The 15669-nt window shown below is 35.1% G+C and overlaps 2 protein-coding genes across 2 annotated transcripts; both read left to right on the forward strand.

The window, feature by feature from the left end:
• The first annotated feature begins 3656 nt into the window (after window positions 1-3656).
• LOC127104704 (uncharacterized) lies at window positions 3657-7161 on the forward strand. Its single transcript, XM_051041874.1, has 4 exons — window positions 3657-5071; window positions 5182-5952; window positions 6031-6342; window positions 6429-7161. The coding sequence occupies exons 1-4, from the start codon at window positions 3657-3659 to the stop codon at window positions 7159-7161; spliced, it is 3231 nt and encodes a 1076-aa protein (XP_050897831.1).
• Window positions 7162-7653: 492 nt separating this feature from the next.
• Window positions 7654-9426, forward strand: LOC127104705 (uncharacterized). Its single transcript, XM_051041875.1, has 2 exons — window positions 7654-8342; window positions 9003-9426. The coding sequence occupies exons 1-2, from the start codon at window positions 7654-7656 to the stop codon at window positions 9424-9426; spliced, it is 1113 nt and encodes a 370-aa protein (XP_050897832.1).
• Window positions 9427-15669: the final 6243 nt, after the last annotated feature.

A 15669-nucleotide genomic window follows, 5' to 3' on the forward strand; every position in this document is an offset into this window, starting at 1 on the left:
CTAACGATAAATTCATATTTATTTTAATTTTCTGTTTTAAACATTTAAACTTCTCTATGAATGTAGGAACGGTTTGACACTACTAGAATAAGTCATTTTAGCCTCCTAGTTTAGAGTCGGCCACCGACACGGACACTATTAGTGTCGGCTAAGCCTACACTAACGGACTCTATCTACGTACATCATTTAAGACAAGTTATTTTTTTTATCAGTGTCGGCAAAACCGACACTACTTGTTATGTTACCTTTGAAGAATGTTTGATTAATTTATTTAGAGTCGGTGTGACCGACTCTATCTAGTAGCATTATTTTTTAATTAGTATTTATTTACTTAGAGTCCGCGTAGCCGACGCTATTATTATTACATATAATTTTTCCATTTATTTATCTATAATATGTATATATATTTAAGGTTTAAGTATTTTATTTATTAAGTAGAGTCCGCTTGGCGGACGCTAAGGAATTTTCTATTTCTGACCAAAAATTGCGCGCAGCTTATTTCCCTCTTTCCTTTTCCCTCGTCATTTTTCACTCTCCCTCCATTTCATTTCACAACACGAAAACCCTAATTCCATGCTAAATCGTGAATCCGTTTTTTCCCAATTTCGTGAACCGATTCGTGAATCCCTAATCCGTGAATCCATTGAAGAATCCCTAATTCAAATCCCTCGTTAAAGGGTTTCTGAATCATCAAAGGTAATGCATATTCGGTGAATCCCTAATCCGTGAATCCTTTTCGATGTTTATACATTTGTGTGCGTGGTTGTTTGCCCAGGCTGTCTATTCGGTGATATCTTGCTGTAGGAGGGAATCCTCTCCTCTTATAAAGGGTATTTGCTGTTAATGTTTGTTCGTTGATATGGTTTGTGTAACTTTGATAGCTTGATTATTTTAGCTCGCCAACTCTTTTCTTAATTGTTGATAGCAATCTGTCTCCTTCCACTGTGGTTTGCTTGATTTTCCTGTCTTATGTAGTAAATTGGTTTTATTTTCTTTTTCTATCTAGTGAAGAATCAAATTAGATTTTTTTTTCATTTAATCAAGAGCTTTATATGATTTTGAAAGTTATTATCATGGTCTGTAAATGATCGCTGAAACTCAAATTTGAGCAGGGAACCTGAATGTTTGATAGTGTTTTATGAAGTTCTAGGTTCTGAGTGTTTTATCTCTGTCCAACATAACCAGAATTGCATTAATTTCTGTATAGTGCTCTAATGTAAAGTTGATTTGATGATGTTTACAATGATTTCTAATGCCTTGCTATTGCAAATCTAATATGATATTGGTTGATGTTTGCTCTGTCATGTGTTTATGAAAGGTTTGAAAATAGCTTGTAAAATTCAATTATTCTACTGCCAGATAAAGCTAATGTGATTGTTTTTCCCTAAGAAAAGAATGTCTTTTAATTTTATTCTCAATTGATTTTGTATGTTAGTTCACAAGATTGGAAGGCAAGACTAAAGATTCCACCAGCTGATACACGCTATAGGACAGAGGTATGATTACAAACAATTTAAAGCTGTTATCATATATATTCCAAGTGATTGTTTATTTAAATTATGTATTATGCTTTGGTTTTGGTCATATATTTTGTTTAAGAATTGCGATCTTTGAGTTTGTCAGGAACAGTACGCATCCCTTGTTGGAGTTGATTCTCTGCATTGGTTTTAGCTTTCATTTTGTTGAGTCATGTCATTTTTAGTGCCCTATGGCCTGTGCTCAGTGCCTTTTAGACATTTTATTTGATATGCCATTTTTCAGTCATTAGATCATTACGGCTTAGAATTTAGAGTATAAACATGCTTGATGAGATATTTACATCCTCACAGTCTTTTTTTACTAACTGAAATTAACCTGCATAACTACATTCACATAAAACAAGGAGGGAAAATTTTACAATTTTCATTTCAGTTACATTCCACTTAAATCTCAATTTCGATTCAACTAACTTTTGAATTTCTAAACTAACTGAATTTACAATGGAATTTAATTTCAAAACAGAATTTGAGTTAAACATTTCACTCACCAAATCCACCTCTAACAGATTTTATAACTTCTCATAACAGATCCTAACTAACTAATAACCTCTAAAAGAAACAAAATTGCTGCACAGTTTCTGTTATGAACTTCTTAGCTAATTAAGTGTTAGGAAATTAATTAGTTGAATGTGTTATTACTTATTAGTAATGTCAGCTGTGAACTATTGTTGAAAGTCTAATAGTTTGCTTCTGTTAATGTTAATGTTGAGTTGTTATGACTTAAATGAAACCATGATATGCTTTTCTTGTGGACTGCTATTAGCGAACTGTTTGGTGATTACTGAATTTCTGTTAGGATGGAGTTAAGTTTCAGTTAGATTTCTTACTTGAGTTAAGTCTGCTATCAGTTAGTAGGTTGTTTTGAATTCTGTTATGACTGTTAATGTTTGTTAAATTTCGGTTAAGTGAAAATTGTGAGAGTTAATTAGTTAGGAAAACAGAATTGAAAAATGACTATAACCTCACTCTCTCATAACTTTGTGGCTTATGGCCAGTCCAGTTAATCTTCCAAATAAGTACATCTTACAATTAGTCGGTGAGAACCACTTTTTGAGTTTGGCCTCCATTGATTAACAGGTTTGAATTTTAGTAACAAAAAATTTAAATGCAGACTTCATAGAAAAGGTCTAGTGTTGTCTTTGGAATACAAACATTTTATAGGATTTATGCTTTTGTACTGAACTGTTTCTTCTTCTTATTATTACAATTTTTAAAATGAATTTATCAGTGTAACTGTCACACTTGCACTAGCCTGAAATAAAACGGTCAATTCATATTTGCTCACTGTACATAATAATTAGGCAAATGTTGTTTTTCTGATATTGTTGACATGGACATAGATGATGTTTTGGTATAGGAAAGGGAAAGTGTATTGGTGTAGGAGCCAAACACATGTTTCGATTATTAGGAAGTTACCTTCTAATGATATACATGGTGGAATTTTATGCATCTATTTTACTCTTGCATGACATCTTTACTGGTCGAGCTCTATGAAACAGCCTGGCTCGAATGGATCGTAATCTGTTCCCGGCATAGGGACAGGTGGCTACTTCTCATATTAGTTATTATGAAGTAGAAGATGGGGAACATCATTAATCTATTTGCCTAAAAAATGTTTTTTTTCTACTTAATCATTTCTGATCATAATCTAATTTTATATGAATGGGGTAGAGAAATTTGCTTATATGAGGTGGTTCTTATAAAAAATAGCTTGCAGGTCATATGAATATTCTAATTTAATGTTAGAAAACACAACTTTCTGAATTTGTTACTGCTCTTGGTTAAGAACCTTTCTTGATGTTTCATTTAGTTGCATTTCTACTTTCCTCAACAAACAAGGAGAACTGTACCGAAAACATTTTACATTCATATTTACACATAAATACATAAACCTCAAATACATGCCATCACATAGATATATATGTAACCTTTTATCTTGACAAATTATTGTAATATCTAATCCCTTGGAATGCATGTATTCTATTCTCTCCTAATACCCATTAGGAAGTTATCTGATTTTCTCCTAATACCCATTAGGAACTTATCAGCCATTCATTTTTGTCTAATATATGTTTTAATTTTCAGTGGTTGACGAGTTAATTGTTTGCCTTATAGAAAATGGATCGTACTTGGATGTACGATAGAGTATATTCCAATAGACACGGATTGAAAGAAGAGTATGTTCGCGGGGTTAAAGACTTCGTAAAGAGGGCTTTGAAACAACCTATTTGTAAATCTGAGGGAGGGATAAGGTGTCCGTGTATAAATTGCAAGTGTCTCAAGATAAGAACACCAACTAATGTTAGACTTCACTTGTATCGAGATGGATTTCAACCAGACTATTGGATTTGGACTCAACATGGAGAAGTAGAGCTCAATGTTAATACAAGGAATGATTCAAATAGTAGTGAGCATGTGCATCATGATGACCAAATTGAGGCAATGAATCAGATGGTGTATGATGCTTTTAGGCCTTATGGAGTATTCTCTCACGTGAATGATAACATAGAAGTTGAGGAATATACGGAGGATGAGTTTCCCAACGAAGATGCCAAACGATTTTATGACAAGTTGATATCTTTCAACAAGCCCATTTATGAGGGAGCGACCCAATCAATATTATCAATATCTACTCAACTTCTTGAAATTAGGTCTAATTGGCATGTACCACAAAAAGGTTTAGATTTTGTTGCACAAATGCTTAAAAGTGTATGTCCAGTTCAAAAATGCTTGCCCGATAACTATTACCAAGCAACACAGTTGGTATCTAAGTTAGGGCTAAAGGTTGAGAAGATTGATTGTTGTAAGAATGGTTGTATGTTATATTACAAGGATGATAGCAATCTATCAGAGTGCAAATTTTGTAATGCTCCTAGGTTCATTCCTCGCAAGACTGGCATGGGAAAGTACAAAGATATCCCAGTGAAGAGAATGTTCTACTTCCCAATCATTCCCAGATTACAAAGATTGTATGCATCAACTGAGTCGGCAAGTGAAATGAGATGGCATCACATGAACAAAAATAGTTCCAACATCCTTCGCCACCCGTCAGATGGAAAAGCATGGAAACATTTTGATAGTGTATATCCTGACTTTTCTAGGGAACCCAGAAATGTAAGGTTGGGTCTGTGTTCAGATGGTTTTACTCCTTACATTCAAGCGTCTGCTTCTCCATACTCATGTTGGCCAATAATAGTTACTCCGTATAATCTCCCCCCTGAAATGTGCATGACCAAACCATACTTGTTTTTGGCATGCCTCATACCCGGACCTAAAAACCCTAAATTAAAGATAGATGTCTACTTGCAACCATTGATTGATGATCTACATCGATTGTGGTCCAATGGAATATTGACCTATGATATATCTACAAAACAAAACTTCATCATGAAAGCCTGCTTGATGTGGACAATTAATGATTTTCCAGCCTATGGTATGTTATCTGGATGGGGAACACAAGGTAAATTGGCATGCCCTCATTGTATGGAACACACTGATGCTTTCACCTTGAAAAGTGGCCATAAGAATTCCTGGTTTGACTGTCATCGTCGTTTCTTGCCATCTAATCACTCCTTCAGAAGGAGTAAAAGAAGTTTCCTAAAAAATAGGGTTGTGACCAATGAGCCACCTCCCATTTCCACAGGAAAGATATATGGGCGGTAATAAGTAATTTTCCAAAAGTTACTGAAATTGGATGGGAGGCGAAATGGAAAGAATTCGAAGGGTATGGAGTGGATCACAATTGGAAAAAGCGAAGTATTTTTTGGGATCTCCCATATTGGAAGGATAATTTGTTAAGGCATAACCTCGATGTGATGCACATAGAAAAAAACGTCTTCGATAATATATTTAATACTGTCATGAATGTTAAGGATAAAACAAAGGATAATGAAAAGGCAAGAGAAGACTTGGCTAAATTATGCTTTCGCGGGGACTTGGAGCTCCAACCCTTAGAAAACGGAAAGAATGGTAAACCAAAGGCTAGTTACACTCTAACCAAATCTGAAGCCAAGTTGGTTTGTAAATGGCTTAAGGAATTGAGAATGCCAGATGGCTATGCTTCAAACCTCAGTAGGTGTGCGAATGTAGAAAAGGGTACGGTGCATGGGATGAAGAGCCATGATTGTCATGTTTTCATGGAATGTTTACTCCCAATTGCATTCCATTCATTGCCAGATTTGGTTTGGAAACCATTAACTGAGCTAAGTCGATTCTTTAAAGATCTTTGTTGCAATACATTGAGGATGGACGACTTAATTAAGTTGGATGAGAATATTCCAATTATCATATGCAAGTTGGAAAGGATTTTTCCACCAGGTTTCTTTGACTCAATTGAGCATCTTCCAATCCATCTTGCCAAAGAAGCAATTCTAGGTGGTCCAGTACAGTACCGATGGATGTATCCATTCGAAAGGTAATTGTTGTGGTTGATTTTATTAAGTTATTGCATGTTTATCATAAATTAATAAACGTGGAATGATTGAATGTGCAGATTTATGGGAGTCTCAAAGAGGGCAGTGACAAATAAGGCTAGAGTTGAAGGTTCCATATGCAGTGATTATATACATCGCGAGACAAATTACTTTTGCTCTCATTATTTCAACTCTTTCCGTTTGTTGCCAACCATAAATCTTAGTAACAAACCTCATTTAGACAATGATGACATTCTACCTACAATGTCCATTCTACAAAGTGGCGGTCGACCAAGTGGGAAGTCACGAAAATATTTTCTATCTGATAAGGAATGGAAGTCTTCACATGTGCATGTCTTGATAAATTGTGATGAGGTTAAACCATATCTTGAGTAAGTGTGCATCATAATATATTCAATCAAATTATTGATGCATATCATAATAGATATTTACTTATGAATCGTGTGATTTATTTCAGCATATTCTTAGAGAACCACTCTCTAGATATAGAAGATTCATCTGGGCGCATACATATAGAGTTTCCCATATGGCTGAAGAAATATGTAAATGAGGAGACAAATGGAGTTACTAACCAAGATATAATTGCCTTGTCTCGCAGTCCTGCATCAATGGCCATATCATGGAACATGTATTTTATCAATGGGTACAAGTTTCATACTGAAGAATGGAGCAAAGGTAGAAAAACTAGCAATTGTGGTGTGCACGTGAAAGGTCTTGCAGAAGGAGGAAATACTGATTTTTATGGAATAATCAAACATATCTTTGAGCTAGATTACTTTGGTCTGAAGCATAAGATTCCAGTTTTTTATTGTGAATGGTTTGATCCAACAAGGAATACGGGCACAAAGGTTCACCCACAATATAAAACTGTGGATATTAAGATGGATAAACGTTATCGTCCTTATGATCCTTTCATCCTTGCGCAAAATGCAAGACAAGTGTATTATGTCCCATATCCAGAAATGTGTAGAGATATGCGTGGATGGTGTGCGGCAATCACCACAAAACCAAGGGGTCGCGTAGAGATTGACAACATAGAGGATGAAGTACCTTATCAATCTGATGGGATGTTACCGACGCTACCCAATGTAGAAATTGAAGCAATATCTTGTTTGCGTGACATGTCACAATTAGATGTGTTTGAAGAGATTTTTGATTGCTCTACTAGTGAAGCAGATAGAGGGCATTGATGAAGATAAATTAAGTCGCTGTGCATTTATCTTTTCCCTGTAGAGAACTTTTTCTTTGTTTACCCATCCTTTGTTAGCAGCATTCCTTTGTATTTGATTACAGGGTTTCTATAATGGAATATTTGAACACTGTAGATTTCCTTGATTAATGGATTTTCTGATGACTTCTGAGTACTTTCCTTGATTATTTTATATTATCATATCCACTGTTGTGTAAATGTATCTTATGCATTCTTTCCAACATGATAGTTTCCATACCCAAGATATTTTGCAGGATGTGTGCTTTTTGTTGTTTTCAGAAGTGATGCTTTCACAATTGATGAAATAATTTGCAGTGACTTTACTATGCATTTGTTGAACTAAAATTAATTTAATATTATACTCGCCACATCTTTTCTTTTACTTTTAATTTTATCAGAAACTGCATTTGATAATGTTATGATACTGTTAAGAGTGTGACACTAACTAATCCTTTTATTTTTATGACAACAGATGACTAAAAGAGGTGGAAAAGCTAAGGTATTAGCACCAGGAAAACTTCAAGAAGAACGAAATCGCATAATTAACAAGAAGCATATCGTTAGGAAACCTGCTCAAACAACATTGTCTATGCAGGATGCATCATCGGCACCAACACCAGCTCAGGCAGCACCGTCCGTGCAGGTTGCATCGTCGATGCCGACATCAGCTTCGAAAAAATCATCTGTGCAGGCTGCATCGTCAATGCCAACACCAGCTCAGGAAGCATCGTCCGTGCAGGTTGCGTCATCAATGCCAACATCAGCTTCTAAAAAATCGTGTGTGCAGGCTGCATCGTTGATGCCAACACCAGCTCAGGCAGCATCGTCCGTGCAGGCTGCATCGTCGATGCCAACACCAGCTCAGGCAGCATCGTCTGTGCAGGCTGCATCGTCGATGCCAACACCAGCTCCAACTGTAGTACCTGTTCATGCCACTACCTCTGAGAAATTCAGTTTTATGCCTACTCCAACTTTAAGCCATCAAACAATGGCTGGCCCTCAAAGTATAAACCTTCAAACAATGGCTAGCCCTTCAAATTTGGCAGAGGAGGAAGATGTGGATGCTGATGAGGATGAGGCGGTGGGTCAAGAAACTATTACCCCTCTTGTGCCAACAATAGATGAGAATGGGAAAGTTATTATAAAACCATCTGGTACTGGGTAAGTCATATATATTCTCATAATTTAATTTTGTGCAGGAATCTTTACTATATGTTGCACATTTTGATTTTGGCTTTTCTGCATGCCTAAAGAAGCTTCTGTAAAATTGTGTATCCTCTGCATTTTCCACCTTGTTGTGAATCTCACCTTTTATGGATTCGTACACTACAGCTTTTTAAGTGCTTCCCTACAGTTAAATATGATTAATAATATTGTTCTGTCTTGGACTGGAATAATTAACACAAGAATGTAACATGTGTCATAATCATAATTGGTCATTAGGAACTCCATTGCATGATTCTATACAGAGGAACAGAACATGTAGATTGATTTTGGGTGTAAAAGCTCCTAATCTAAATATGCTTACAGTACTAAAGTTCCACTTGGGAACATCATTCTCTAATAAGCTTCTTTCAGTTTACTTAATGTTTTATTTTGAGGTAAGTATCTCGTTAATTAACTATGTAATCATTAAGATACTGATGTTTAAAATATTCAATTAGACATATTGATTGATAAAAAGTTTAAGTGTGGAAGAAATCTCATATAGTTTTATTATTGTATTTTGTCTAAAATATATATAACCTGTTAAGAAAGTTGAGAATATTACTATCCATATGATTCTTAATAATTTAGTAGTTTTATTATTGTATTTTGTAGGCTAGTTCCTGCCAAAGAAGTTGCTGGTGCCATTAATTTTGCTGCTGGGGGCCGTAACCGTGGTCGGGTTTATGGCGCTGCAGATTTAGCTATTAATCTAAAACGTGGATCAAAAAGTTTTACCCAACAATCTCAAACTCCTCAACACTCTATGTTTGGGATGTCATTAGAAGCTGAAAGAGCAGCTAGAATTAGAGTTGAACAAATTGCCGAGGCTGCAACGACCCAATTACAAGAGGCTAACGAAGCAATGCGAGCTGCTACCGAGGCTGCAAAAGCTGCTACCGAGACTGCACAAAGGATGGAGAGGGAGATGAATGCTTGGAAGGAATTTATGATGAAGAAATTTGACACTTCAACTTTTGTATCACATTCTCATCATTATGATGACGATTTGGATGATCAATCATTAGATGAAGATTGATCTTGTACTTTTAGTAGAATGAATTAATCTCGGATGTGATTACTTTTTGTGTATGTTTTTTGAAAGTTAATGTGGGTAGAACTTTTGTAGTTACTTTCACGAATGTTTAAAATTGTTTCCAAATGTTTTACCATAAATATGATATTGTGGATTGAAAAAATTTGTTCGAGTGAGGTTGTCATGTTGCAACCCGTTATTGTCCTTTTTTGTTGACTTTAGAGTCGGTGTATGCAAGGCTAAATATTAGTATAGACTTTTCTATGTTGACTTTAGTGTCGGTAACACGGACGCTATCTGTTGACTTTTTTGTTGACTGTAGTGTCGGTGACACGGACGCTAAACATAATATTGACTTTTCTATGTTGACTTTAGTGTCGGTGACACGGACGCTATCTGTTGACTTTTTTTGTTGACTTTAGTGTCGGTGACACGGACGCTAAACATAATATTGACTTTTCATGATTTTGAAACAACATAGCGTCGGTTCCATTAGTGTCCGCTTTAGCCTCCGTCTCCCCGAGGCTACGTAGCGTCGGTGTATCTTTAGCCGACGTTACACAGTAGCTTCGCAACTTTTATTCAAGGCCCGACACCGACGCTAAACCGACGCTAACCACATATTAGTGTCTGTTTTTTCACCGTTAGCGTCTGTAAATGGCCGACGCTAAAAACAGTTTTTCTAGTAGTGTGAGCATCGTTTATATAATTTGAAAAAATATAATTGATGTTTGACTTAGAAATTTTGGTCAGTCCGCCACCTCAGGCTCAAATGAGAAAAGTTTTACCATTTTAAAGTTGTTTTGTTCCAAAGGATTCTAAAAAAATGGGATATGTTACGACATGGTAATGCGCCGATGAAAGTAACCATTATCAATAATTTCTATTTTTTCTACAAATGATTTTCACATTATTAATTGGAACGAGAACTTGTAGGAGTAAGTATATGACAATATTCATTGTTCTGAATCGCATTTTATAAGCTCTTAAAAACCAATTATAATTATTTTCAAAATAATCTAAAAAATATTGTCAGTTTTTTAATACTTTGATAAAGGTGTATGCTTGTAGCGTGTCATTAGAGTGTGATGTTATTAGAAATATAATTATCCAAATGGATCTTCGAGGCACACGCCTCTTAGGAAGAAATTTTACATGGTTCCAACAAATAAGAGGATGACAACTTATGGTCGTGATAGGATTCTTTTGTTAGGTGAACCAAAATATCGTCAAGTAGTATATTTATTGAAAGATTATATCCAAAAGGATTTTATTATAATTTGTACGAGGAAATAGTAATTTTACTTGTTTAATGAAACAATAGTGATAATAAGAAAGGGGTATGGACAACACGTATACCGAAAAGTTTAGAGAATTGTGTAAAATAAAATAGTAAAAATAAATTGGGGTTAGAAAATCTAACAAAAGGAATCAAACAACAAATTGTTGGAACAAAATTGATTTGTAAAATACCTCTAATGTTTTTATGATAACAAAGTATTAAAGAACAATTGGGTATACTAAAATATGTTCAAGTGCGCAGGATCATAAACTAAAATTTATGATATAAAGTCAGTTCTGGTACTAAAATTGAACATTTAAAAAGAAGTTAAAAGATCCAAAATCTAAAGGGTCAGTAGCTGAGAATCATACTCTGAAGAAAGTCAGTCTCAGAAGTTCTCAGACTCTGAAGGAAGTCAGCCTCTAAAGACTAAGCCTCTAAAATTCTCAAACTCTTAAGTCAGTCAAAGTAAGGATCAAGAAGAGCTAGGTCACTATCTGACTCTAAGTTCAATTAACACAAGGATTGAGAAGACTCTAATAGGTAAAGTTCAGACTCAGAGAGCAATTTTTCTTTTTCTGATCACGTGAAGATTTAAACAAAAATCTACACAAACAACTGGAATGTAATAGATAATTTCTCTTGAAGAAAAGGGATTTTAAATATCTTTTCAAAAGGATTAACCATATCAAGTAACATTCTCCCGTCTATGGTCAAGATTCTCCAAGACTCACTTATGCTAACTCTTTTCTTCAACGAATATTTTCTATATCTCTATATAAGTAGATGAAGAGTTGAAGAAAGATAAACTAACCCTTGACAATAAAAGAGTTGTTACTATGTTAAACAAAAAGCAAAAGTTTAACTTAGAATTTCTTATCATTTGTATATCTTAGAAATTCTTAAGTCTTAAAGGGTCTTATTGAGTTGTATTTTGTTTACACCTCTGATTATATATCAAGTGTAAGAAACAAACAATATTTTTTTTGTAAGTTAGATTGTTATAAGTATATTAATGTGTTCTTCAGTATTAGAAGTGTCTAACTTATGTGTTTGAGCATTGAAGGTTTCTTTCTTGTGTGCTTGAGAATTTGTAATCAGTAAGGATTATAATGGAATCCCTTGGAAGTACAAGGGGACTGGAATACTCTTTTTTTATGGTATGAACTAAGATAAATCGGCTTGTGTCTCTCTTTCTTTCCCTATCTAACTCTGAACTAGTTTTATTCCACTATGTAGCGGTAAATTCATGACCATCAAGCTATGGATAAGCTAGACGTCAATTAAACTAGAGTCGTCACCACGCTTTTATTGTTTCCAAGGGAAAAGGGAAAAGTATGAACAAAAACGCAAAAATAAGAAGTTTTCAAATTAAAACTAATAAAATCCCAGAGATTACAGGTAATGGGGTTGGTTACACAGAGGGAAGGTGTTAGCACCCAAAGTGTCCTAGGTACTCCTAGGGAGTCCTTTTTTGTGTGCATATGTGTTTTTGTACAAAATGATGTTTGCAATAAAATAGAATGGAGGGATGAGAAAAGAATTCATTAATTATTTTTGTGTTTGACAAGACATTCGGACTTGTGCCTACGTACCAACATAAAATGAGGGATCAAAACCTCGTAGTTTGTGGTATAAACTTCAAAGTGAATGAGTTTCTTTTAACAAAATTTTAAGTTTAACAAAGGCACCAAAGGCCTAAAAAGGTTTGAATGAGTGTTAGTTCTTTTTGTCTTTTGAAATTTTAAGTCAAGTATAGTTAAGTTCATTTACAAGTTTGCTTAAGAAAATAGTTTTAAAATGCAACGGCATAAGGCCAAAGTTTCTAATTTGCAAAATAGTCTAAGTTTAGAAAACACAAGCAAAGAAGATTTTAAAAAGAGGGAGAGATTTGAAATTAAAGAAGTGGGGAGGAGATGAGAGACTAATCCTAAGCACAAATTTGAAAGTTAAATTGAAAAGATCTGACCAATGGGCTGCAATCCAATAGACAAGAATGTCATATAGAAACCCAAATTTCCCTTGGACTTTAGAATCAAGCAATATCAATACACAAATAGCAAGATGAATAGCAAGGCATCAAATAAAGATAGCCATATCCAATCTTAGCAACTCCATGATCTTCTTCATAATTCCCCATGTATCAGATGACTTCAAAGATAGGCATTAGACACAAGTTCAAAATAACAGCTTCAATATGATCATGTTGAAGATGAACTCCAATGGATCTTCAATATTGTATCAGATGAAAATTCACTTCACAAGCACTTGGTTTCATGAAAGTTGGCATTGGCCAAGTCCTTTGCACAGGGAGTGTTGCCTAATTCTAAGTCCAATGTCTCAAAGAAAACCAACAGTCCACACAATTTTTTTTAGAGTTTTTGTTGTTATTATATACATTTAGGTCAAAAGACCACAAACACAAACAAGTATATACAAACATAATATATTCACAAAGTATGACTCAAGTGAGCAAAGTGAAAATGATATTAAAGTAAACAAATTGAATGGTATGAATAATGGTAAAATGAGATAAGACTTAAAATTAAAGTGCATAAAAGTAAATGACTTGAAATTAAATGTTAGTTGTTAGTTGATTAGAAGTTAGTATTGCTTTTGCTTTTGTTTTGTTTAAGTCATTCTTTGGAGAGCACTCAACCCACTTATCACAACCATGAATCCTTGAACCAAGACATCTGTAGCACCTCAAATTTGCACCTATCATTGTACATATCATTTCATATTAGGTCATAGCATATCATGATCCATTGCATAACATTTTGCATTGTCTTCAGTTGCCTCAAGAGCAAGCAAGCCAGAATTAGGTCAAACTGATCAGGAGATCAGTCCACCAATCAAGCAAAGCTGTTTCTCAAGGAGTAAAAGGTCCTGGGGTTTGCCCATCAAGTTCACATGCCTTGGGGGTCTCTTTGAAGTGTTCAAGTCAAGGGTGAAAGGCTCAGAGGTCAGCAGTCAATGCACAACCAGGTCAAAACCCTAAGCATTCAACAATCAGTCAAAGCAGTGGATGGTGGCCATTCTTGTGGAATTTGGGCACCATGATCAATCATCAAGAGTTCATATGTCTTGGGACATCATTTGAAGTCAAGATTTCAAGGAACTAGGGTTTGGAATTCATCAGAAGTGCACAGTCAAGTCCAAAACCCTAGAAAGTCAAAGTTGGTCAACTGTGGTTGATTCTTTGGATTTGATGGATAGAAATGATTTGAAGGAGCTTATTCATGTCCTAATAGGCCTCATATGTCATGGCAATTAACATCATGGAAGAATTTGAAGCAAATCAGAAAAATTCCCAAAATAGAAACTGGACCTGTAATTTCAACTGCCAAAAATAGAAACTTCTTGATCCTCAACTTGCATCATGATACAAGCTTCAAATGAATTTTTTCCCAACATGAAAGTTGAAGATCTTGTTCTCCCATTTTCAAAAAGTCCAAGAACTCTCAAATCCTATGTATGGTTGTCAAGATATGATCAATTCATTTTCACAAAATCTTGAACTTCAAGGGGGCATATCTCTCAAACCATAAGGCCAAATTTGGTGGGGTTTTTTCCTACAAACCACATTTTTCATCCTCTTTCCAAAAATATAAACTTCATGACCTATAACCTTGCCAATCAAAATGGCATTTTTGGACCTATTCCATTAAAAATCAAAGTTTGACCAAACTTTGACTTTTTGATTCTTTGATCTTTTCTCCATTTGGCCAATTGGAAAATGTTTCATACATCATTTGTGATTTGTCTAAAGTCCTAAACCATGTTCATACCATCATCATATCACTATTTTGGCAAGAGGTACATAACTTGGTATTTTGGCAAATAGCATCTTAAAAACAAAACAAGTTAACAATGCATGGTGCAGATCAAAAACAGTTGAGTTACAGGCCATTTTGCAGCCAATGCCAAGCCCAGCTCGTGTAGATTACACCCTCCATTTTTCACTTATGCAAGTTTAGCAACTTTTGCAATTAGCTTCATAAAACAAAAACAAAGTGAGCAACTCATGAAGCAACCAAAAACAGCAAGTTGTGTGGTCCTGTACAGCATAATTAAGGCCCAAAATCGTGCCCATTCACACCTCTCTTTCCACTCATGCTCACTTAGCATTTTTGCATCTTTGTTCATTAAAGTTAAAATTGGATTAGCATTGCATTAGAGGAGGTTAAACAGAAGTATATAGTGTTATGTTCTGTCCAATTTGAGCCCTAGCAGCCTCTTGAATGCACAGAAATCTCACTCTCTCTAAAATCCATTCTTAGCCATTCTTCAAACTTCTTCCAAAAACTCCAAAAGAACTCGTGCATTGGTTCTTACCTCATCACTTACCACCACTTTGCAAGCAACTTTGAGCATCATTCTCTTAACTGGAAGCTCATTTCGAGCTCTGTTTTTCTTCAACCTCAACAATGGTGATCTTCATTTTGGACCATTTCAAGCGTGGCCAAGCTAGAACTCTCCAACCATTCTCCTTCTAGAGGCTTCATGTACACCTGTTCCGAGGTTTTGCAAGCAAACAACAGCCATTTCATCACCTTGCTTCAGTTTTGGTAAAATCTCGACTTACTCCATTTCCTAAACTATGCTGTGCTTACTGTAGACCTTAATGCGCTGATTGTTTTGAGCTTTAAAACATGAGAAATGATCGAGTATTTAGTGAGTTATGTTGCTTTAAAGCTGCACACATGAATATGTTCTTGCTTGTTACTTCTTATTTAGTTCAAATTGGTGTTTATGGTTGTGGTAATAGTGATGTACAAAGAAAGAGGAACATGTTGATATGATGTTTGTCGATGTTGGTCGTGAATTGCTCTTACTGTTTTTTTCTTGAAATGATGAACAAAATGATGAGGGTACTGTATGATTGAAACCCTAAAGCTTGCGCCCAGATTTCCTTCATGAAATGCGATTGGGCTTTTGTTTCCTTTTGTCTGCTTGCTATT

The sequence above is a fragment of the Lathyrus oleraceus genome, chromosome 7 (assembly GCF_024323335.1).
Source record: "Lathyrus oleraceus cultivar Zhongwan6 chromosome 7, CAAS_Psat_ZW6_1.0, whole genome shotgun sequence".
Classification (NCBI taxonomy): domain Eukaryota; kingdom Viridiplantae; phylum Streptophyta; class Magnoliopsida; order Fabales; family Fabaceae; genus Lathyrus; species Lathyrus oleraceus.

Bases quoted from the DNA above. Each gene is read 5' to 3' on its own strand.
- LOC127104704 (XM_051041874.1), top strand. From the start codon at position 3,657: ATGGATCGTACTTGGATGTACGATAGAGTATATTCCAATAGACACGGA. The intron at 5,953-6,030 runs GTAATTGTTGTG...TTGAATGTGCAG, and splicing joins TGGATGTATCCATTCGAAAG to ATTTATGGGAGTCTCAAAGA. The intron at 6,343-6,428 runs GTAAGTGTGCAT...GATTTATTTCAG, and splicing joins GAGGTTAAACCATATCTTGA to CATATTCTTAGAGAACCACT.
- LOC127104705 (XM_051041875.1), top strand. From the start codon at position 7,654: ATGACTAAAAGAGGTGGAAAAGCTAAGGTATTAGCACCAGGAAAACTT. The intron at 8,343-9,002 runs GTAAGTCATATA...TGTATTTTGTAG, and splicing joins ATAAAACCATCTGGTACTGG to GCTAGTTCCTGCCAAAGAAG.